The 23993-nt window shown below is 40.5% G+C and overlaps 1 protein-coding gene across 1 annotated transcript in view; it reads left to right on the forward strand.

Moving 5' to 3' along the window:
• Nucleotides 1-23993, forward strand: part of ascc3 (activating signal cointegrator 1 complex subunit 3) — a 407454-nt gene that overhangs the window by 295685 nt on the left and 87776 nt on the right. Inside the window, exons 2-4 of the mRNA XM_062063751.1 lie at nt 6151-6295; nt 15126-15276; nt 18482-19050. Coding sequence (XP_061919735.1) covers nt 6206-6295; nt 15126-15276; nt 18482-19050 — 810 coding nt within the window. The 5' untranslated portion in view covers nt 6151-6205. The remainder of the gene's footprint in view (nt 1-6150; nt 6296-15125; nt 15277-18481; nt 19051-23993) is intronic.

Here is a 23993-nt window from a genome sequence, read left to right on the forward strand (position 1 = left end):
GTAGACAGCGTTGTGGACTCCAGACCAGGGGCGCCCATTACGTTGATCGCGAGCTACCGGTCGATCGTGGAGGGAAGTCAGTCGATCGGCAGCCAGGCATTAAAAAAATAGACCTAAAAATTTGCGATCATCAATCTTCACTAAGACGTCACTTTCGTCACTTGATTGATATTCACGGAACCCGAGGGTCTTGTGAGATGACGCTGGCCGCTGCGAGCTTATTGGTAAGTAAAAATGACAGAGAGGAAGGTGAGAAACACTTTTTATTTCAACAGACTGTTACGTGCGGTGGAGAAAGAGACGGCACTGAGACAGGGACGTCCTTAGCCTTAGGCGTGTTCATTAAAATAATATAATTACGTGTGCAAGTAATCCGAATACGTATGGTGTGACTATGTGTTGGGTTTATCTGAGTGTTACCAGGAGTTGTTGAAGGTGCGTGTTGAGGAAGGTGCGGAAGTCCAGAAGGAGCAAGGCAGGTTCAGAGGTCCGTGGGCAAGCAAGAGGCCAAGGGCAGGAGCAGGGCGTCCGTGTCCAGGTGAGGGGTCAAGATGCAGGAAGGCAGCAAGAAGACAGGAGGGAATCCGGGGAGACGAGACACACATCTCCAGTCCAGGGAACGAAGAGGAGCTGAAGGGTGACGACACAGGACACAATAAGACAAAGAACACAGAGGGGAAACACAGAGAGCAAGGAAGCACATAGGCCAGGAGAGCTAGAGACGTGTAGAGCTTACTGTACGAGACAAGTAGCTACGTTCTGGCACTGGAACGCATGATCCGCTGGCTTATGAAGGACGTGGAGCTTTCATCAGCGGCAGGTGTGTGGATTGCTGATTGTGTGCAGCCGCACGGAGGAACGCCCGTGGGCGTGTCCTGAGGCGTGCTCAAAGGAGCGCACAGCAGACTGTGTGGCGGCAGGAGCTTGAGCCGTAACACAGACTATCGCGCCGTACCTGCTGTCAAAACTCTGAAGACCGACTGCACAGTTCCTGTCTTCACAATAAAAGCTCTGCTTCATCCTGCCGGCGCTAGCAAAATAAGAGTCTCAGAAAGCTAGCGTGCACAAGCCAGCAAGCTACGGAGTTTGCCGCCAATGTATTTCTTGTAAAGTGTATAAAAACGAGTGTGGAAGCTGGGCAAATAAGATGCCAAAAACCAACCACTTTCATGTGGTATTGGACAGAAAGGAGGACTTTTTTTTCGCCTCCATTTGAAAATGTGGATGTTATCACCACTACTGTCTGATTCCAATCAATGCAAGTCATCAGAATCAGGTAATACACCAACTTATATTCTTGTCTTCATGAAAGAAAGGAATATATATGTGTTAAACATGCTTGTATTATCATTAAACACCTTTAACTTGTTAACAAAAATGTGTATTTCATAAATAAATAAATATAAATGATAAATATGAATGAGGTATATCCCTTCGATTTGGTCAATTGAAAAGTAGCTCGCCTGCAGAAAAATTGTGGGCACCCCTGTTCTAGATCTGTTCTTCTACAGGACACAAAATAATGTGCTAGTGGTGGACTTGATCCATACCGTGGAGGCTCACATGATTTTAAGAGGATGTTGAAACTATGGGACTGAAGCTGGAGTTGTTTGAGTCAGGACAAACATGGACAATTCATGGCACTGCAGAAACAAAGGAGCATTTTCTGCAAAGGACTCATTTGGCACCACGGTAATAATTTGTATGCCAACTCTGAGGTAAAACACATTCCAATAAAATGCGAACTAAATATCACACACTACCTATTGCACGTTGTTCAACCACCTGTCTAAGTATTGATTAGTACTGTGCTAATCAGATTGATCACCGGGTTGCAGTAGGTCATGATTAATCATCATTTTTAATCTACATGATGTGACGATCTGTCACTTCATTTCGGTTTGTGCTTCCTTGTTTTGTGTTTATTTCCTATCAGTGCTTTTATTTTGGTTCAATTTCCTGCTTGTCCCGCTGAGCGCTGTTTTCCCCTCACCTGCTGCTGATTGGCAGCCAGGCCACACCTGGTGCTAATCAGCAGGCTTCTATTTATGCCTGCCTCGCCTGCTCCGCAGCGCTCGAGGACTGCTTATGTTTTGAGAACCGTTGTATGCACGACTGCTTCCTTCTCTGTTTAAATACATTAAAATAATCTTACCTGCTGTTGGTTCTCCTGGTTCCTGCATCTTGGGGTCACAAATACCGCGGCCATGCGAGTTCCTAACACATGAATCAAGTCACATTTTACATAAGCAAAGACACTCAAAAGAAGGGCATTTATTTAAGTACTTTCCATGTTTATTAAATCCATCCATTTTCTACCGCTTGTACTTTATTAAATATACGTTATTTTTATTACACATTGTAATTTTTTATTTTTATATTATATATACTATATTATAATATTGTATATATACTGTATTATTATTTACATTATATATTATACATTTTATATTTGTATTATATATATTTTATTATAAAAATGTATATGTATTATTATATTTATATTTATAGATATTATTATTAAATACACATGTTAACTTTTTCTTTCTGAATGAACATTTATCAAAATTACTGTATACCTTTTACTCGTTTTGTGTAATTAATGTGCATGCTACTTTAAGATGAAAGTGCTTCGGCGAAAAGGAGACTCCTTTCTGACCGGTACGCACAATTGACTGTTCTGAAACGTTTTGGTTTTCGCTCAAATTTTCTATTTACGGCCAACATGAAGTTTAGCATCTTTCATATTAATTTGTTGTTTGGCTCTACAGCCTGTCACTACCGAATCAAATGCCCATTTGCACACACAAGACATTAAAACTACTTGGACAAACCGAAATGCATTGCCAGAGAGGTTTTTGGGGGATTTTGAATCATTCTGCACTGCTGATGGGTCAAATGTGTTACCACGAGTGCTGTAAAACAATTACATTTTTTATCAGATTAATCCCACTTGCATATTTATATTACCGTAATTTCCGGACTATAAGCCGCACCAGCTAAATTTAGGGGAAAATACAGATTGCTCCATATATAAGCCGCACCCGACTATAAGCCGCAGGGTTTTGATGTGTAATTACCGTAGTATATAGGGGTTCCTGCTACCACGGAGGGGATTGTCGGGACAGAGATGACTGTTTGGGAACGCAAAGCGTCCCATTTATTAACAATAAATCTTTCAATCATTCAATCAAACTTTCACATCTTTGACATGGCGAACAGCATTCGTGCAGAGTACAAATAATACAACGGTGCAAAGTAATACATAGTGCTCGCCTGTACGTTATCAAAATAACCAGTTTACCGGTATATAAAAAGTCAGTCTTTAATCATTGTGTCATCGTCTTCCTCCTGCGTACTAAAACCACCGAAATCCTCTTCGTCGGTGTCGGAGAAGAACAGGCCGTAAATAAGCCGCACCCTTGTATAAGCCGCAGGGACCAGAACGAGGGGAAAAAGTAGCGGCTTATAGTCCGGAAATTACGGTAATTGTGATTAATCTCAGCAAATTACTTGTGTTAATTTGTACTGACGTATGCATTGATCTGAAGCAACCTGGTTCGTCTTTCAGGTACCATCCGTGGTTAAGGTAAAGGAACATGTGTGCTCAGATGATCCCGCGTTCATAAACGTAGGATACGATAATGTTTTGAGATTAATCGCATTAGATAAGGCGTTAATTTTGACAGTCGTAGTCAAAATTTTCATCAGATTAATAATATTGATTTATTCATCTGCATTTACACACTAATTTTGACTACCCCGGTTTTAATATAAGTTCCATACACTCTTTATGTTCCACACATTAGCAATAGTACCTCTCTCAGGTTGTACACATTTTAATGTGCTCATACTGCATTCAAACTAGTTTACCAAGTAGGTTTTTCCACAGATTGTTCTCTGTAACTTTTTAAGACATCAGTTTATTTGTAATTATTCTTGAATGCTACTTGTGTATTTTTCTTTCTTTTTGCTGGTGTACTTTAGTTTGAACATATTGTATATCTAAATGTTGTGTGAACATGCTGCTGTGACGATATTAATTAAAATATCAGCAAATGCAAATTGAACTTAACTTGTTGTATTGTAATAGTTTTTTTTATTTAAAAAAAAAAAAGCAAACAATAGCTATTTCACGTATCCCTGCTTTAAAAAGTTCCAATTTGGCTAATTGTTCGTCTTTATTGTGAATATCTAAAAGTAATTGATGGGTGCGAACCCATATGTGACGTCTTCTTACTATTCACACTTGATGTGTAAATAAACCATATTCATGCTTTTATTTTAACTATAATATATGACTTTAATTAATTCTCCTCATCCTAACCCACTTCTTATTTGTGACGATGTTTTGGAATATTTGCTGCCCAACGTTACCGAGCATGCGCACTCGTGTGCATAAAAGCTAAATAACGTTGAAATTAAGATACACAAAAAAAGAAAGATATTTTGTTTTTAGCACGTTTTTCATACCAGGAAACAAACCAAAACAAAAACTATAAAAACCTTGATTAACCTAAAATGCATGACTTGCTGTTTGTCTACTGTATGGTAAGTATTTTGACAAGCTCATATATAAATAATAATACAACTACGGAAGCACTTGTTCCAGGACTTATTTCGGAAATTTTCTGAAAATGTTATCCAATTTCATCCAATAAAAATGGGGTCCCACAGTAAATTTTTGGGGTCCCACTTTTTTGTAACCATTTTGAAAACAAATGATGAATGTATGCATTATCCTGTTATATCTCACATTCTATATTGTGTTTTGGAAAAAGGTTGTCATAAACGTTACTTAATTCATTAAAAAAATAATACAAAAGAAAACACATTTTATGCATATGTAAATGTATTCAGTTATGTTATCCAATTGCATCCAATTTCATCCAAATCCATCCATTACTTACAGTATGTTGGTAACTATCGGATTACGCAATTGGTTATAAAATAAAAAATAAAAAAATAATACAAATAAAAAATAAAAAATAAAAAATAAAAAATATATATATATATATATATATATATATATATATATATATATATATATATATATATATATATACACATGCACACACATACTGTATGACAGAGTAGAACAAGTCCCATTATGTCCAATGTTAGCGGAGTAAGAATCCATTAAAAATAATTATACGTGTGTGTGTGTGTGTGTGTGTGTGTGTGTATACATATATTTTTAATATATATATATATATATTTTTTTTTTTATGGATTCTAACTCCGCTAACAATGGACATAATAGGACTTGTTCTATTCTGTCTATACAGTGCTTATAAATATATATATATACATATATATATATATATATATATATATATATATATATATATATATATATATGTATATATATATATATATTATTATGTTTTTAATTTATTTTATTTATTTTTTTTGTCCTGTCCAGCTTCTCAGGCAAATCATATGCAACATTTACATGAGATAGGCTCCAGCCTCCGCCACCCCGAAAAGGACAAGCGGTATGGATATAAGCATTTACATATAAGAAATAATAATGATCAAAACATGTACAGAAACAGTACAAAAACAATACAAAATAACGCCAGGGGGTTGTAAACTCAATAAAGCAACTAAAATAGTATGCAAAATATATATATGTAACAAAATGTAAAGTCATAGGCTCACTGACAGCGAATGTCTAGTCACGTAATATATGCGTATGGGTAATGTAGTCTATAATGTTCTTTCCAAGTGGAAGTTTATATAATCAAACTACAAAACCCACAATTCCTAGCGGCTCGGAACTTCTGTTGACATGTGTCTTTTCGCAAGCAACTAGTAAGTGACTGCTCACGGTGGAAGGTGTTTTGTCAGGTAGATGTTCATATTTTTGTATGAAAGTGTACGTTTGTGGAATGTTTGCAGCCAACATGGAGTTTGAGGTGATAACTGCGTCTTGTAATGAAGTACAGACGAGGAAGCAACTCTCAGAGTGTCAAGCTAACGTTAGCATGTTACGTAGGGTTGTTAGTATTAAACATTATACTGTATGTACAGTGACAGATTTAATCAGGCGCATATTTGCTGTTTGTTTTGAATATGATCTCATTTAATAACTGTGCCATGCGAATGTCAAAATATAAAATTGACTATACACTTTGTTGTCGTTAGTTTTGTCTGTGTAGGAGCTCCTGGACCATTATAAAGACATTGCTGTCGGATAATAATGACTCCTCCGAGGCTGACAGGAGCTTTACGTTCCTTCTCCAATGTCACCCGGAAGGAGGATTTCAACGAGAAGCTCTATGATCTGAAGGTAAGTGGAAGAATGACATGCATATTCACTTGGAGCCTTCATAGCTCACCAAGTTAAGTTTCATTTACTGTGTAGCTAGCTGACTGAAGTTGAGTTTCATGATGATGCATAAGGGTGCGTTCGCGCCTGCTGTGTTTGTTTTGGTTGAAACGGACTGGATTCCTTTTGGCAAGTGTGAATGCAGTTCAGGATCCAACAGAACTGGACCAAATGGGTCCCAGTTCCAGTTTTAATTTCTCATGTAACAGGGTCAATTATGTCTTGTAAATAATGCATTTTATAATGTTTTATTATTGTTATAATTACACAAAATGTGTAAGTCATACTTGCCAACCTTGAGACCTCCAATATCGGGAGGTGGGGGGTCGGGGGGGGTTTGGGGGCGGGGGGCGTGGTTGGGAGCGTGGTTATTTACCGCTAGAAATCACCAACTCGAGTATTTCATATATATATATATATATATATATATATATATATATATATATATATATATATATATATATATATATATATATATATATATATATATATATATATATATATATATACATAATGTATGTATATATATACATGTATGTATGTATATACATGTATGAAATACTTGACTTTCAGTGAATTCTAGCTATATACAGTGTATATATATTTATTTTATTTACATAAAAGAAATACTTGAATTATCTATCCATTAGAGGGCAGTATTGTCCTGTTTAACTTCTCTGTTCATGACTGAGAAATCATTTCGGCCACCGTGTTCAATGGAGAAGTCTGTTCTACATGTTTACAGGCAACATACACCTTCCCATTCGAACTGTCCTGGATGAACTGAAATTCTTGTTTCCATTCGTTTTGGAACTTGCAAGCGTATTTATATTGTGGGAAAGCGGACGTGAGAATAGGCTGTCCCCACTCAGTCTCAGGTCCGCATTGAGCTGGAGGGGGCGTGGCCTCCAGCTCCGGCTGAATACCGGGAGTTTGTCGGGAGAAAATCTCTGCCGGGAGGTTGTCGGGAGAGGCGCTGAATACCGGGATTCTCCCACTAAAAACGGGAGGGTTGGCAAGTATGGTGTAAGTTACAAACCCCATTTCCATATGAGTTGGGAAATTGTGTTGGATGTAAATATAAACGGAAAACAATGATTTGCAAAACCTTTTCAACCCATATTCAATTGAATGCACTACAAAGACAATATATTTGATGTTCAAACTCATAAACTTTTTTTTTTTTTTGCGAATAATAATTCACTTAGAATTTCATGGCAGCAACACGTGCCAAAGTAGTTGGGAAAAGGCATGTTCACTACTGTGTTACATGGCCTTTCCTTTTAACAACACTCAGTAAACATTTGGGAACTGAGGAGACACATTTTTTAAGCTTCTCAGGTGGAATTCTTTCCCATTCTTGCTTGATGTACAGCTTAAGTTGTTCAACAGTCCGGGGGTCTCCGTTGTGGTATTTTAGGCTTCATAATGCGCCACACATTTTCAATGGGAGACAGGTCTGGACTACAAGCAGGCCAGTCTAGTACCCGCACTCTTTTACAATGAAGCCACGTTGATGTAACACGTGGCTTGGCATTGTCTTGCTGAAATAAGCAGGGGCGTCCATGGTAACGTTGCTTGGATGGCAACATATGTTGCTCCAAAACCTGTATGTACCTTTCAGCATTAATGGCGCCTTCACAGATGTGTAAGTTACCCATGTCTTGGGCACTAATACACCCCCATAACATCACAGATGCTGGTTTTTCAACTTGGCGCCTATAACAATCCGGATGGTTATTTTCCTCTTTGGTCTGGAGGACACAACGTCCACAGTTTCCAAAAACAATTTGAAATGTGGACTCGTCAGACCACAGAACACTTTTCCACTTTGTAACAGTCCATCTTAGATGAGCTCAGGCCCAGTGAAGCCGACGGCGTTTCTGGGTGTTGTTGGTAAACGGTTTTCGCCTTGCATAGGAGAGTTTTAACTTGCACTTACAGATGTAACGACCAACTGTAGTTACTGACAGTGGGTTTCTGAAGTGTTCCTGAGCCCATGTGGTGATATCCTTTACACACTGATGTCGCTTGTTGCTGCAGTACAGCCTGAGGGATCGAAAGTCACGGGCTTAGCTGCTTATGTGCAGGGATTTCTCCAGATTCTCTGAACTCTTTGATGATATCACGGACCGTAGATGGTGAAATCCCTAAATTCCTTGCAATAGTTGGTTGAGAAAGGTTTTTCTTAAACTGTTCAACAATTTGCTCACGCATTTGTTGACAACGTGGTGACCCTCGCCCCATCCTTGTTTGTGAATGACTGAGCATTTCAGGGAATCTACTTTTATACCCAATCATGGCACCCACCTGTTCCCAATTTGCCTGTTCACCTGTGGGATGTTCCAAATAAGTGTTTGATGAGCATTCCTCAACTCTATCAGTATTTATTGCCACCTTTCCCAACTTCTTTGTCACGTGTTGCTGGCATCGAATTCTAAAGTTAATGATTATTTGCAAAAAAAAAAAAGTTTATCAGTTTGAACATCAAATATGTTGTCTTTCTAGCATATTCAACTGAATATGGGTTGAAAATTATTTGCAAATCATTGTATTCCGTTTATATTTAATCTAACACAATTTCCCAACTCATATGGAAACGGGGTTTGTACATGTAAATACCTGAATGTTGTTCGATGTTTTGTCAATGTGGAACAGTTGTCTCGTTGTCCCTCCTACTGCAATAATTACTGTGACACCTGTCTTTTTATATGCGTTGGACACGCCTTCCAACTTCCTTTTTGTCTACGATAACGGGAAAGGTAGGCGTCCATGCGACGACAGAAAATGTATTGTCTTGTTAAGAACTTAAGTTGACTTTCTTGTTCAAAACTTCTTGTTCATTATTATAATTGTGTAGGAGCTCGACGATGGCAGAACATTATTGGCAACAATTGTATTCTCTGTATTATCAGTAAAGTGCAGTTGAGCAACCCATGGTGTCGGTCGTGTTCCATAAAATCCACACAACGCAGAGGAAAAGACCACCGGTAACACTTGGTGCCGTGACCAAGTGTAACCGGTGGTGACGACAGGTTGTAGAGGACGCTAAAGGCAGTGCCTTTAAGGCACGCCCCCAATATTGTTGTCCGGGTGGAAATCGGGAGAAATTCGGGAGAATGGTTGCCCCGGGAGATTTTCGAAAGGGGCACTGAAATTCGGGAGTCTCCCGGGAAAATCGGGAGGGTTGACAAGTATGAGTATTAGAGGTGAATGCGGTGTTACAGCGGAATCGCCGCTGTATAATACCGGCGGGCCAGATCTAATGTTAATTTGATATTGCCTCAAGGGCCAAATGTAATTACACGGCGGGCCAAATTTGGCCAGGGTTTGACACCCATGCACTAGGCCATCTCACTTTTCTCAGATTTAGTTAATTTTCATCAATTTTAAATTAAATGTTGACTCTAAATATTATATCTAAATGTTAAATCCAAACCTAAATTTTAAATATAAATCTACAGTCGTGGTCAAAAGTTTACATACACTTGTAAAGAACATAATGTCATGGCTGTCTTGAGCTTCCAATAATTTCTACAACTCTTATTTTTTTGTGATAGAGTGATTGGAGCACATACTTGTTTGTCACAAAAAACATTCATGAAGTTTGGTTCTTTTCTAAATTTATTATGGGTCTACTGAAAATGTGAACAAATCTGCTGGGTCAAAAGTATACATACAGCAATGTTAATATTTGGTTACATGTCCCTTGGCAAGTTTCACTGGAATAAGGCGCTTTTGGTAGCCATCCACAAGCTTCTGTTGGAATTTTTGACCACTCCTCTTGACAAAATTGGTGCAGTTCAGCTAAATTTGTTGGTTTTCTGACATGTACTTGTTTCTTCAGCATTGTCCAGATGTTTAAATCAGTCAGGACTTTGGGAAGCCCAATCTAAAACCTTAATTTTAGCCTGATTTAGCCATTCCTTTACCACTTTTGACGTGTGTTTGGGGTCATTGTCCTGTTGGAACAACCAACTGCGCCCAAGAAGCAACCTCCGGGCGGATGATTTTAGGTTGTCCTGAAGAATTAGAATAGAATAGAATAGAATAGAATTTGGAGGTAATCCTCCATTTTCATTGTCCCATTTACTCTTACTCAGTATGGCATCGCCATTGACTTCCAGGAAGAGGCTGGATGACAACCCCGAAAGAGTGGTGACAACTGGAGAGACAGTTGACAGCCCGGAAAGACGGCAACCGGGGCAGGGAGGGGTAGCATCCCAAGCTGCAGCTCCCGCAAGGGAGCACCCATATAACGCTGCGAAAAACCCTGAAGACACATAAGATCAAGATAGGCTGCCTGAGGAAACCCGTGGTGCAACGCACAGGGCCAATACCTTGTACGGCCCTGATGAGACGGAGGAGGACCCAGGCCCGGACACTCCCCACAGTGCCTGGAACCTCCAAGCACCACCGGCGCAACCCCGGGGCAGACCGTCGGAGGGGGGACGGGTGGCGTGGAGCGCTACCTGGACACAAGTCGAGGGACTGATCACCCTCGGTTGGGTCGCCCGGGAGAGGGTGTTTGATTAAGACCCGAAACACCCTATGACCCCGGGAGAATCACTGATGATGTGTCCAGGTTGCACCGTAAGGTGTATTATGAAACCGATCCAGTATGGCATCGCCATTGACTTCCAGGAAGAGGCTGGATGACAACCCCGAAAGAGTGGTGACAACTGGAGAGACAGTTGACAGCCCGGAAAGACGGCAACCGGGGCAGGGAGGGGTAGCATCCCAAGCTGCAGCTCCCGCAAGGGAGCACCCATATAACGCTGCGAAAAACCCTGAAGACACATAAGATCAAGATAGGCTGCCTGAGGAAACCCGTGGTGCAACGCACAGGGCCAATACCTTGTACGGCCCTGATGAGACGGAGGAGGACCCAGGCCCGGACACTCCCCACAGTGCCTGGAACCTCCAAGCACCACCGGCGCAACCCCGGGGCAGACCGTCGGAGGGGGGACGGGTGGCGTGGAGCGCTACCTGGACACAAGTCGAGGGACTGATCACCCTCGGTTGGGTCGCCCGGGAGAGGGTGTTTGATTAAGACCCGAAACACCCTATGACCCCGGGAGAATCACTGATGATGTGTCCAGGTTGCACCGTAAGGTGTATTATGAAACCGATCCAGTATGGCATCGCCATTGACTTCCAGGAAGAGGCTGGATGACAACCCCGAAAGAGTGGTGACAACTGGAGAGACAGTTGACAGCCCGGAAAGACGGCAACCGGGGCAGGGAGGGGTAGCATCCCAAGCTGCAGCTCCCGCAAGGGAGCACCCATATAACGCTGCGAAAAACCCTGAAGACACATAAGATCAAGATAGGCTGCCTGAGGAAACCCGTGGTGCAACGCACAGGGCCAATACCTTGTACGGCCCTGATGAGACGGAGGAGGACCCAGGCCCGGACACTCCCCACAGTGCCTGGAACCTCCAAGCACCACCGGCGCAACCCCGGGGCAGACCGTCGGAGGGGGGACGGGTGGCGTGGAGCGCTACCTGGACACAAGTCGAGGGACTGATCACCCTCGGTTGGGTCGCCCGGGAGAGGGTGTTTGATTAAGACCCGAAACACCCTATGACCCCGGGAGAATCACTGATGATGTGTCCAGGTTGCACCGTAAGGTGTATTATGAAACCGAAACTGTAAAGCACTAGTTCCATTGGCAGCAAAACAGGCCCAGAGCATGATACTACCACCACCATGCTTGACGGTAGGATGGTGTTCCTGGGATTAAATGCCTCACCTTTTCTCCTCCAAACATATTGCTGGGTATTGTGGCTAACAGCTCAATTTTAGTTTCATCTGACCACATAACTTTCCTCCAGAAGGTCTTATCTTTGTCCATGTGATGTCAGATGAAACACAAATTGAGCTCCAGACAGCCATGACATTATGTTCTTTACAAGTGTATGTAAACTTTTGACCACGACTGTATATGTTAAATCAAGGCAGTATGGTGGGGATTATTGTGTGTGCTTCACAATAATCGTGAAATGTTAAATCTAAACCTAAATGTTAAATATAAGTCGTAAATCTAAATGTGAGCGCTATATGTTAAATCTAAACCTACATGTTAAATCCAAACCTAAATCTTAAATCTAAATGTGAGCGCTAAATCTCTCAAGTGTAAAGAGGAATATTAATGGGATGTCAATATTCCATCAATCGGACGCCTTTCAGCCGTAAAGCTGCGCCCACATCTCTGCCTCTTAGTGCAGACACTACTACACCTTTCTTACTGCGGAAGGAAGAAAGATGATGGATGCTTAATGACAATTAATGCCAATAAAGATGCTTTTTTTTTTTTAATGTTAGCTCCAAACGTGTAAATGTGCAACACTGTTGGTGCTAGGAAATTTCAAAATGGAGTCCCAGGGGCCCCATCAAGTCATAAAAATGGGGTCCCACAGTAAATTTCTGGTGTCCCACTTTTTTGTAACCGTTTTGAAAACAAATGATAAATGTATGCATTATCCTGTTATATCTCACATTCTATATTGTGTTTTGGAAAAAAGTTGTCATAAACGTTACTTAATTCTTTAAAAAAAAATAATACAAAAGAAAACACATTTTTATGCATACTGTATGTAAACGTATTCTGTTATAAACATTCATTCACTTTCTTTTTTCCTTCATGGATCTAAACTTTACCGTTGCTGGTATTTTTTTCTATATTTTTATTTTATAAGTTGTTGGTGTATTTATTTCAGTATAAAAGTCATAAATTGGGTGCATACTTTGCTTTACTTCGGGTTTACGTGACGTCACTCACACAAGTTTACTCCGTGTTGAAGACACCTCCATCTGTGTCGACTTGACACTGTTGACTATAGATGGATCACTTTGTTCTAAGAGAGCACAGCCTTTATGGTCAATGTGAATATTTTAATTGTTCAGACTGTAATGTTTTTATACAATTTTTGATTTGGGTATGACGTTTCTTAATAGGGAAAGACAGTAATGTCTCTTCCACCCATTTTCTACCGCTTATCCCTTTCGGGGTCGCCGGGGGTGCTGGAGCCTATCTCAGCTGCAGTCGGGCGGAAGGCAGGGTACACCTTGGACAAGTCGCTACCTCATCACAGGGCCAACACAGATAGACGGACAACATTCACACTCACATTCACACATTAGGGCCAATTTAGTGTTGCCAATCAACCTATCCCCAGGTGCATGTCTTTGGAAGTGGGAGGAAGCCGGAGTACCCGGAGGGAACCCACGCAGTCACGGGGAGAACATGCAAACTCCACACAGAAAGATCCCGAGCGCAGGATTGAACCCAGGACCTACGTATTGTGAAGCAGACGCACCAACCCCTCTTTCACCGTGCTGTCCCAAGAAAAATAACCTTGTGTTCATGTTAGCCTTTAAATTAGCTAGCATGCTAATGCTAGTCGCTCCAGTAGTTTATCAAAATGTGAATATCAATCATTAACTTTCGTTAATGTTGATTTAATGTTGAAGTATGGGGGAATACTTACCAGAACACAATTAATCCTCTGATCATATTAGAGAAAAGAGCAGTGCGGATCATTCACAACGTTGTTTTTTTTTAGAAATATACTCCTAATCTGTTTATGCAATCAAAGTTGCTCAAATTTGATGATCTTGTTAAATATAATACATCAATAATCTTACATAAAGCATTTAACAAATTATTGCCGCCTAATCTACAACATGTTTTTATAACATGAGTGCAGGCTCATACCTTCCGAGGCTTTGGATATTTATCATTGCCAAGAGCTCAAACCACTCGTAAATGTTTTTGTGTGTCTGTATGCGGAGTAAAACTATGGAACAAACTGGACTTACAAGTTACAACACAAGCAATGCCAAACTATTAATCGATTTAAACTATTATACAAACATCGGGTCTGGTTCAAAAATAGAGATGAGGGTCTTTAACTTTCTGCATTAATCACTGAATGGAGAACTGGGGGTGGGATTAAATAAGTTATCTTCTTACCACTTCCTTTCAGGCAAAACTGGATCATCATGCTTACATACTGTACATTACCTTTTGCATTATATTAATTAATATTATTATATCTTGTCTACCTTGTACTTTTTTTTATGTCATTGCCTGAAATAAATGAATGAAAAAATGAAAAGAATACGGTAATACTAATTGTTGTGGAAAGGATTTTAGACATGATCGCCCATCCCTATTACACACGATTCTACCTTTCATGGCAGAGAACATGGGTTAGATTCCCGGCGAATGTTGCATCACACTGTCAACACTAACCCCAGATTTCCACAGGATGCGTAATGGCTGATGAACGACTATGTTGCCCTAAATGTTTCCTAAACGTTTTTATTCTAGTCAATGTTTCAGTTTGCACGCGCTGTGCCACATACTGTATACAAAGAGCTTCTAATTTTGGCGAACAGCAAAGCATGGTGGCTCAATTCAGCAAAAATCCGCTTGCGCAGGATAGGACACTGTTTTTGTGAATCGGCGTTGTCGTGCTGCCGTGTGTGTGTATTAGTGGGGCCTAGCTTTCATGGTTGGATCATGAAGAAAGCGGGTTATAATGATTCCTTGCCAGTCCTTATTTTTAACTCTATTACTATCAAATGCTGGAAATTCAACATCCATGGTGAGCTTAGAAAGAAACAAAATAACTCTGGTAAAAAGTTGAGGGACGACACATACAAGCTAATAGAGCTAATGGAAATTGAGCATCTGAAGAAGCATCTGAAATTTTTTTTTTAGCTTTAACTGAACTACATCAGTACCTTAACTTCTTAAAATGTAATGATATTTTTCTCCTTAGACCAAACGTCTGAAGAAACAGGAACTCTTCGCCAAAGAAGGGCTAACGTGGCAGAGAATTTCCCACTTCTGCACTGACCATCAGGACAAAGTGAAGCAGGATGCTGCTCAGCAAGAATTAAAGAGCCTTCTTCTGGCAGCCAAACAGATAGGTAACTAACTCCATAGCATGTCTTTAATCTCAATTGTTTCCTTTTTCGTTTAGTCAGTTAAGCATTGTGTTAACTCATTGGCTTTTTGTAATTATTATATGATTGACTCAGACTGGGGGAAACTTGAGGGTTTACTATGGATTCATTGTCTTATGTTTGCTGCTGCCATGGAGATTTGTATGTACAGTAAATACAACATGTTTGCTTAATGAGAGGACAAGGTATTGATCTGTTATGTAGGAAAAGTATCCCCAAATGACTTCTGTTTTGATCTTGTGCTATAAACAAGTGAAGCATTGCAGCGTCACATTGCTCGTTCATTTAAGCATTGTTGACAATGGCTCATGGTGTACAACACTGTCCAACAACTTGAGGGTTGGTGGTCTGAAGCCTGTTTCCCTCCATCCGTTCCAGTCACTGGTCTCTTGAGCCCTTAGGCACTTTACCTGCTTTGCCTCCAGTGATGCCCACCCTGGTGTATAAATGTGAACGCTGTTGGTGCAAATCGGCAGCCACGTTTCTGTCAATTTGCCTCAGGGCAGCTGTGACGACTGATGTAACCTACCAACACCAGTGGGCAGTGACTGAATGATGGGTTACATGCAAAGCACTACAGGCGTTTAGAAAAAGCAGCATAAAAATCAAATCCATTATTATTTGTATGTAAATAAGAATAACATGTGAGTTATTTGTCGTATGCAAAATGATGATGGAGAAGAAAAAGTAACTTATGTGACAAGACTGCATTTGGCATTCATTGGCTATTGACCATTTACTAAACTAATTGGTGCTATGATTGGCAGTCTGCTCTAACAGATCTGACTGCAGTCATACAGCAACACCACTTGGACAAACCAGTACTCCTACTATCAATCAATCAATCAATGTTTATTTATATAGCCCTAAATCACAAGTGTCTCAAAGGGCTGTACAAGCCACAACGACATCCTCGGTACAGAGCCCACATACAAGCAAGGAAAAACTCACCCCAGTGGGACTATGTGTCACGCTTAGGTTGACTTATTGTATTCCTCATCTTTTAGAAAAAAATACATTGTAAAAAGGTAAAGCATTTATAATTGATTTAATTCAGAAAATTACTACAATCAAAAAATTGAAAATGAACCAAACTGAATTACAGTTCACTTGTCACGACTGTACAGTCCAAACATTTTAGTCGCATTTGTGACTAGAAATAGGTTGTGCGAGTGTTGAAAAAAAAAAGTAGCACATGTGCGAACACAGATTTTAACCCTTTAAGCAGCATTTTGCTCTTAAAATAAATACATCCAAATTTGATCAAACTAGAGTAAAATGTTTGCCCATTTGTATAGCATATTTGAAATAAACTTAAACCATAACCATAATCAAAATGGGAACCTGATTGACACGGAAGTGTCACTGATCACTGTGTGCGCACTGAAAGCTGTGTGTGTCACTCCCCCTCTGCACCATGCACAGAGAGGAGCGGGGCTGGAACCCCTAGCTCACTCACTCAGTCTTCCAACACGGAAGTATCAAGGTCATAGTTGGAGGAACTGGTCAGTAAAAGGCAAGGTCACCACCTTAAAACTTGACACACACTGCACTCCGTGCTCGTAACTACGAGGGGTCAGCGGGAATATTGAACAACAAATCAATGACTGAAGTGACAAACTTGCCATCCAAACAATACCCCGTTTGTTGACCAGAACATACAGCCATGGAAGCACATTCAATCTATTTATTAAGCAGACTGCTGCCGCTAGCCTGCTAAGCTAACAAAAACAGCTCAAGCTAAAAAACCAGTGAGACTGAGACTGAATGTGGAATCGTTGACGTCGCACTTCACTAAGAAACAGGCACCGTCTTTTAAAGGCACACACACAGACGCAAACACTGCTCTCATATATATACTTTAACCGTATCCACTCAGCATCCATTGCACCGGTCACCGGGAGGGGGGCGGCACATCTGCAGTCCCTTCCAACGTTTCTCGTTGTCCCCATTGGGTTGAGTTTTTTCTTGTCCTGATGTGGGATCTGAGGATGTCGTTGTGGCTTGTGCAGCCCTTTGAAACATTTGTGATTAAGGGCTATATAAGTAAACTTTTATTGATTGATTGATACTTTATATGAAACTTATCTCAACTGTATTATGCCAGATATTTGAAGTTTTTTTTATTATTACGCATTAATTACTTTCCCTAGTAATTAATTACATTTTTTAAAGAGTAATTCCATTAGTATTTCTGTTACTTTTTTGGTAAAATAACGAGTAACTATAATTAATTACTTTTTAAAAGTAATTTTTAGAACACAGCCATTCAGACAGCATCATGAAGCAGTTGGCAGGTTGGTGTTTCTGGCTAAAAATCTTTGTGTGTATGTCTTATGGTAATCCTATAAAACCACCATTGTTAAATGTCAATTATTTTCACGTTGTTGCTGATGTTTAAACATATTCTCTTAAACCAGAGCACTTTATATCACATGGTTTTGTTTGCTGAAGAATTGAGCATAGTTTAATGTTTTTTTAGAGAAGATTAGAGATTATATTTGACTTTTCTGATATTATTTTCAAAGGCCTTTTCTTTTTTTTCTTTCTTTTTTTTTTAAATCTCAAAACACCTCTTAAGTTATATTCCTATTATGCAAAACCTGCTTTTCTTACTGGTTGGTACCTGTTTTTGTGTATTTGGGATCCCATCAGTCTCGAAAATTTATAACCAAGGCATGGTGGAGATATTTAGTTACGTCAATGGGTATTTCCATTCATGGGTTAGTTTATGGGCGAAACTATATCGGGATATGAGTTTTGATCCATATCGCCCAGCCCTACACTTGTGTTACAGACAGTGCTGGCACATTAGGGATGTTCTCTGTGTTTAATTACACAATAGGCCTTATGATGGCATTGGGTTTATAGGTATGAGTGCGCATGTGTACCTTGTTTGAGTGTTAATAATGAAATTGTGATATTTATTAAATGTTTTTCTTGCTGCTAGTTTTTTTCATTTAGTAGCAGTGGTGATACTAGTGAAAAAGCTAAGCGTACAGCCCTGTTTTCACCGAGACCACTAGACGGGGGCCCTAAGATTTAAAACCAACTGCAAAACCAACAGTTAATTTATTAGCAGAACAAAAGTTTGTGATGTTTCTGTGATTAAAATTGCACCAATATTTTGTGTGACATTGTCGTTTTAAAAGTATTTTCTGTTTCGCAGTGGGGACTGAAAATGGTCAGGAGGCAATCGAACACGCTGCTGTCTTTCTGTTTGAGACCTTTCACAACAAAGACCATGTGGGGACTGAGGAGACCCGTGCCATCAAACAGATGTTTGGCCCTTTTCCTTCATCTGCCGCTGAAATGTCCTGTGCCTGTGTGGTACGGTTGGTGGCTTCTCTGGGAGAGTCCAAAATTGAGGAATTTATCCAATCCCATTCCTCTCGTCAGAAACCTCAACAAGGCTCCACTTTTGGACGAAACATTGCCTTCTCCCATGATTGCTATACACTGGAACCACTGGAAGAACTCCCCTGCCCCATCATCCAGGATCAAAATGTGAACTTGGACTTTACTAACTTCCTAAATAAACAGCAAATTGAGCGGAATGTTGTCAACGAGGGAGATATGTTCTCAGGAAGAGCTTCTGTGCATGAAACTGTTCTAATGACAGAAGTGGAGAAGTATCTGAACGGAGGAAACATGATTTCATCTCGCCCAGAAGATCTGTGCACCTCCCTTTTTGAGATGTTGGCCTCCGATAAAACCAATGATGAGCTGCAGAATGAGGTAAGTGTTCTAAAGAACTTAAAATCCATGCAGATGAATTTCGATGCAATGTTATGGTTCGAATCCGCTTGTCAAATTATTTGCTACTAGTATGCATTATGGTAGTTATATTACTATTGATGATGATCTAATATAGAAACTGTGTATATCAGTGCTTTTCAAATAATGAGGTGTCGTGGGCGCCTGAGAGGCGAGGGACTTTCAGTAGTAATGTCTCTCTGGCACTCATCGAAGGCTGACACTTTCCCATCCTCTCTCCCATATCTCTCCTGCTTGCTTCTTTGTTTTGTCTTGTCTTAACTTTCTGGCAGCCTCATTTTGCACTGCTCTCCAAAATGTAAACAATGGAATTGACCAACTGGCCTCAACGAATTTGAGAAGATCTCAGGTTCTGGGGAAACTACCTGTCCTGACAGAACAGTTGTTGCTGGACACACAACGGACACTTGGGAGTTATTAGGGGAAGCTAGAAGCTTGTCTTCTAGTCGGCCAGGCTCCCTACGGGGATGACAACCCTAGCTTACATCAATCTGTATGGGCTGTGAAGGAAGAAACCTCAATTCAGTCCCAGGAGCAAGTGGCTTCGGTCCCTGGTTACCGGTATATTTGGTTTGGATTGACTGCCCAACCTATCTACTTCCTATTGTCACATTACCAAATTAGTGTTGGCGCTAGGAATTTTCAAAATGGGGTCACAGGAAGGGCTGGGCGATATGGCGTTTTATAAATATCTCGATATTTTTAGGCCATGTCACGATACACGATATATATCTCGATATTTTGCCTTAGCTTTGAATGAACACTTGATGCATGTAATCACACCAGTATGATGATTCTATGTGTCTACATCAAAACATTATTGTTCATACTGCATTAATATATGCTCATTTTAAACTTTCATACAGAGAGGGAAATCACAACTACCGTAAGTAAATTTACCAAAACTGTATTTATTAAACAGTTATTAAGCAGTGGCACAAACATTCATGGCATTTCCAAAACAGAAAGTGCAAGATAGTCAGAGACATTTTAAAACAAGCTATTAAGGCACTTTTGTGCTTGTTGTCACTAAGAAGACATATCAAAACAACACTAAATTAAAGTGCACTTTTTGTACAGAACGGCACTACAATAGTTTAAAACAAATAAAGTGCACTTTTGTGCATGATGTCACACAAGATATTTCAAAAACTGTCAAATAAAAATGAGCTGCATAATAGGAAATCAAATAGTGTATGTCCTTCGCTATGTGGTAGGTTACTGCGGACGTTATCTCCTTCTGTTGTTGACTATTTTTTTCATACAGTGTTGATCTGGAAATGGTTGCTTCGGAATTTTGTGGGTGTGGTACCGAACGGAGATGTTGACATGCAGAGTTTCAAGCACTCTTCATTCTCTAGCGGGGGACTTTTCAAATGATGCTACAAATTAGCAGTGCTGCTACTTTTTGTAGCAACGCTTTTGCCGCATACTTGACATATTACGGTTGTCTGTTCAACATCTTCGCGCTTGAAGCCAAACCACCGCCAGACGATGGTTTTCTTGGGAATTATGTCTTCAGAATCAGAATCAGAATAGTTTTATTGCCATTGTTTGAGAACGGGTTCACAAACTAGGAATTTTTCTTGGTGCAAACGTGCGACATAAAACACATATAACACATATTTGGTATAAAAAGAGCTGTGACTGAGCTATCAGATAGACTTAGAAGGGATTCAAGGAATTCAAGGAGCTACTGTTAGGAGTTATTGTTCATTTGCCTGATGGCCGAGGGGAAAAAACTGTTCAGGTGGCGGGAGGTGTGGGTCTGGATGGAGCGTAGTCTCCTGCCTGAGGGGAGAGGGGAGAATAGTGTGTGTCCAGGGTGAGAAGAGTCAGCTATGATCCGACCCACACGCCTCCTGGTCCTGGAGGAGAACAAGTCCTGGAGGGATGGGAGCTTGCAGCCAATCACCTTCTCAGCAGCACGTACGATGCGCTGCAGTCTATTCTTATCCTGGACTGTGGCGCCGGGGAACCACACTGTGATGGAGGAGGTCAGGATGGACTCTACGATGGCTGAGTAAAACTGCACCAGCATCTCGGTCGGCACCTTAAGTTTCCTCAGCTGCCGCAGGAAGTACATCCTCTGCTGGGCCTTCTTGATGAGGGAGCTGATGGTCAGCTCCCACTTGAGGTCCTGGGTGATGGTAGTGCTCAAGAAACGGAAGGAGTCCACAATGGGGACGGGGGTGGGAGAGTCAATCAGGGTGAGGGGGGATGGTGGGGCTGTGACTTTCCTGAAGTCCATGATCATCTCCACTGTTTTCTGGGCGTTCAGCTCCAGGTTGTTGAGGCTGCACCAGGACGTCAGCCGGTCCACCTCTCTCCTGTAGGCGGACTCATCGCCATTCGAGATGAGCCCGATGAGGGTGGTGTCATCCGCAAACTTGAGCAGTTTTACGGATTGGTGACTGGAGGTGCAGCAGTTTGTATACAGGGAGAAGAGCCAGGGGGAGAGTACACAGCCCTGAGGAGTACCAGTGTTTGTGGTTCGACTGTCCGAGACAATCTTCCCCAGCCGTACGTGCTGTCTTCGGTCTGTCAGGAAGTCATTAATCCAACTGCAGAGGGAGTCGGGCACGCTGAGCTGGTAGAGCTTGTCTCGTAGCAGTCCAGGGAGGATGGTGTTGAAGGCAGAGCTGAAGTCCACAAACAGGATCCTAGCGTAGGTTCCTGGGGAGTCCAGATGCTCCAGGATGAAGTGGAGGGCCAGGTTCACTGCATCATCCACAGACCTGTTGGCTCTGTAGGCGAACTGCAGTGGGTCCAGGAGGGGGGCAGTGATGTCCTTGAGGTGGGGCAGGACCAAGCGCTCAAAGGACTTCATGACCACAGACGTCAGCGCGACCGGCCTGTAGTCATTTAGTCCTGTGATCCGTGCTTTCTTGGGGACAGGGACAATGGTAGAGGTCTTAAAGCAGGACGGCACGCGGCATAGCTCCAGAGAGGTTTTAAAAATGTATATATATATATATATATATATATATATATATATATATATATATATATATATATATATATATATATATATATATATATATATATATATATATATACACACATATATATATATATATATATATATATATATATATATATATATATATATATATATATATATATATATATATATATATATATATATATATATATATATATGTGTGTATATATATATATATATATATACATATATATACAGATATATATATACACACATATATATATATATATATATATATATATATATATATATATATATATATATATATGTGTGTGTATATATATATATCTGTATATATATGTATATATAGATATATATATATACACACATACAGTGCCCTCCAAAAGTATTGGAACAGTGAGTCCAATTTGTTTATTTTTGTTGTAGACTGAAAACATTTGGGTTTGACATCAAAAGATGAAAATGGGACAAGAGATCAACATTTCAGCTTTTATTTCCAGGTATTTACATCTGGATCTGATACACAACTTAGAAGATAGCACATTTTGTTTGAAACTACCCATTTTTCATCAGAGCAAAAGTATTGGAACATGTGACTGACAGGTGTGTTTTGTTGCCCAGATGTCTCCCAATTACATTGATTATTCAAACAATAAATAGCACTGAATGTCTGAGCGCAGTTTCAGATTGGGTAGGATAGGTTTTGCCTATGCAGACTGCATTTAGAGGTAGAACCAACATGAAAACCAGAGAGCTGTCTATGGGTGAAAAAGAAGCAATTGTGAATGTGAGAGAAGATGGACAATCAATCAGAGCCATTGCAAAAACATTGGCCATAGCCAGTACCACCATTTGGAATGTCCTGAAGAAGAAAAAACCCACTGGTGTACTAAGCAACAGACGTGGAACAGGTAGACCAAGGAAAACATCAGCAGTTGATGACAGAAACATTGTGAGAGCTATAAAGAAAGACCCTAACACAACCGTTAGTGACATCAGCAACAACCTCCGGAGGGCAGGAGTGAAGGTATCCCATTCTACTGTTCGCAGAAGACTTCATGAACAGAAGTACAGAGGCTACACCAGAAGATGCAAACCACTCATTAGCAAGAAGAATAGGAAGGCCAGGCTGGAATTTGCCAAAAGGTACAGAGATGAGCCTCAAAAATTCTGGGAAAAAGTTTTGTGGACTGATGAGACAAAGACTAACTTCTTCCAAAGTGATGGAAAGGCGAAAGTTTGGAGAAAGAAAGGGTCTGCTCATGATCCCAAACATACAAGCTCATCTGTGAAACACGGCGGAGGTAATGTCATGGCTTGGGCTTGCATGGCTTCTTCTGGGACGGGCTTTTTCATCTTCATTGATGATGTAACACATGATGGCAGCAGCAAAATTAACTCAGAAGTCTACAGAAAAATTTTGTCTGCTAATTTAAAGAAAGATGCAACCAAACTGATTGGGAGATCCTTTGTCATGCAGCAAGATAACGACCCAAAACACACTGCCAAAACAACAAAGGAGTTCATCGTGGGCAAGAAGTGGAAGGTTTTGGACTGACCAAGTCAGTCTCCAGACTTAAACCCAATAGAGCATGCATTTTACCTGCTGAAGAGGAGACTGAAGGGAGTAACCCCCCAAAACAAACAACAACTGAAAGAGGCTGCGGTGAAAGCCTGGAAAAGCATCACAAAAGAAGAATGCAACAGTTTGGTGATGTCAATGGCTCACGGGCTTGATGCAGTTATTGAAAGCAAAGGATTCGCAACTAAATATTAAGTCTTATTCACTTTAATCTATTTTAAGTTTATATGTTCCAATACTTTTGCTCACCTAAAAATGTTGTGTTCCATTACAATTGATGCTATCTTCTAAGTTGTGTATCAGATCCAGATGTAAATACCTGGAAATAAAAGCTGAAATGTTGATCTCTTGTCTCAT

The sequence above is a fragment of the Entelurus aequoreus genome, linkage group LG11 (assembly GCF_033978785.1).
Source record: "Entelurus aequoreus isolate RoL-2023_Sb linkage group LG11, RoL_Eaeq_v1.1, whole genome shotgun sequence".
Taxonomy (NCBI): Eukaryota; Metazoa; Chordata; class Actinopteri; order Syngnathiformes; family Syngnathidae; genus Entelurus; species Entelurus aequoreus.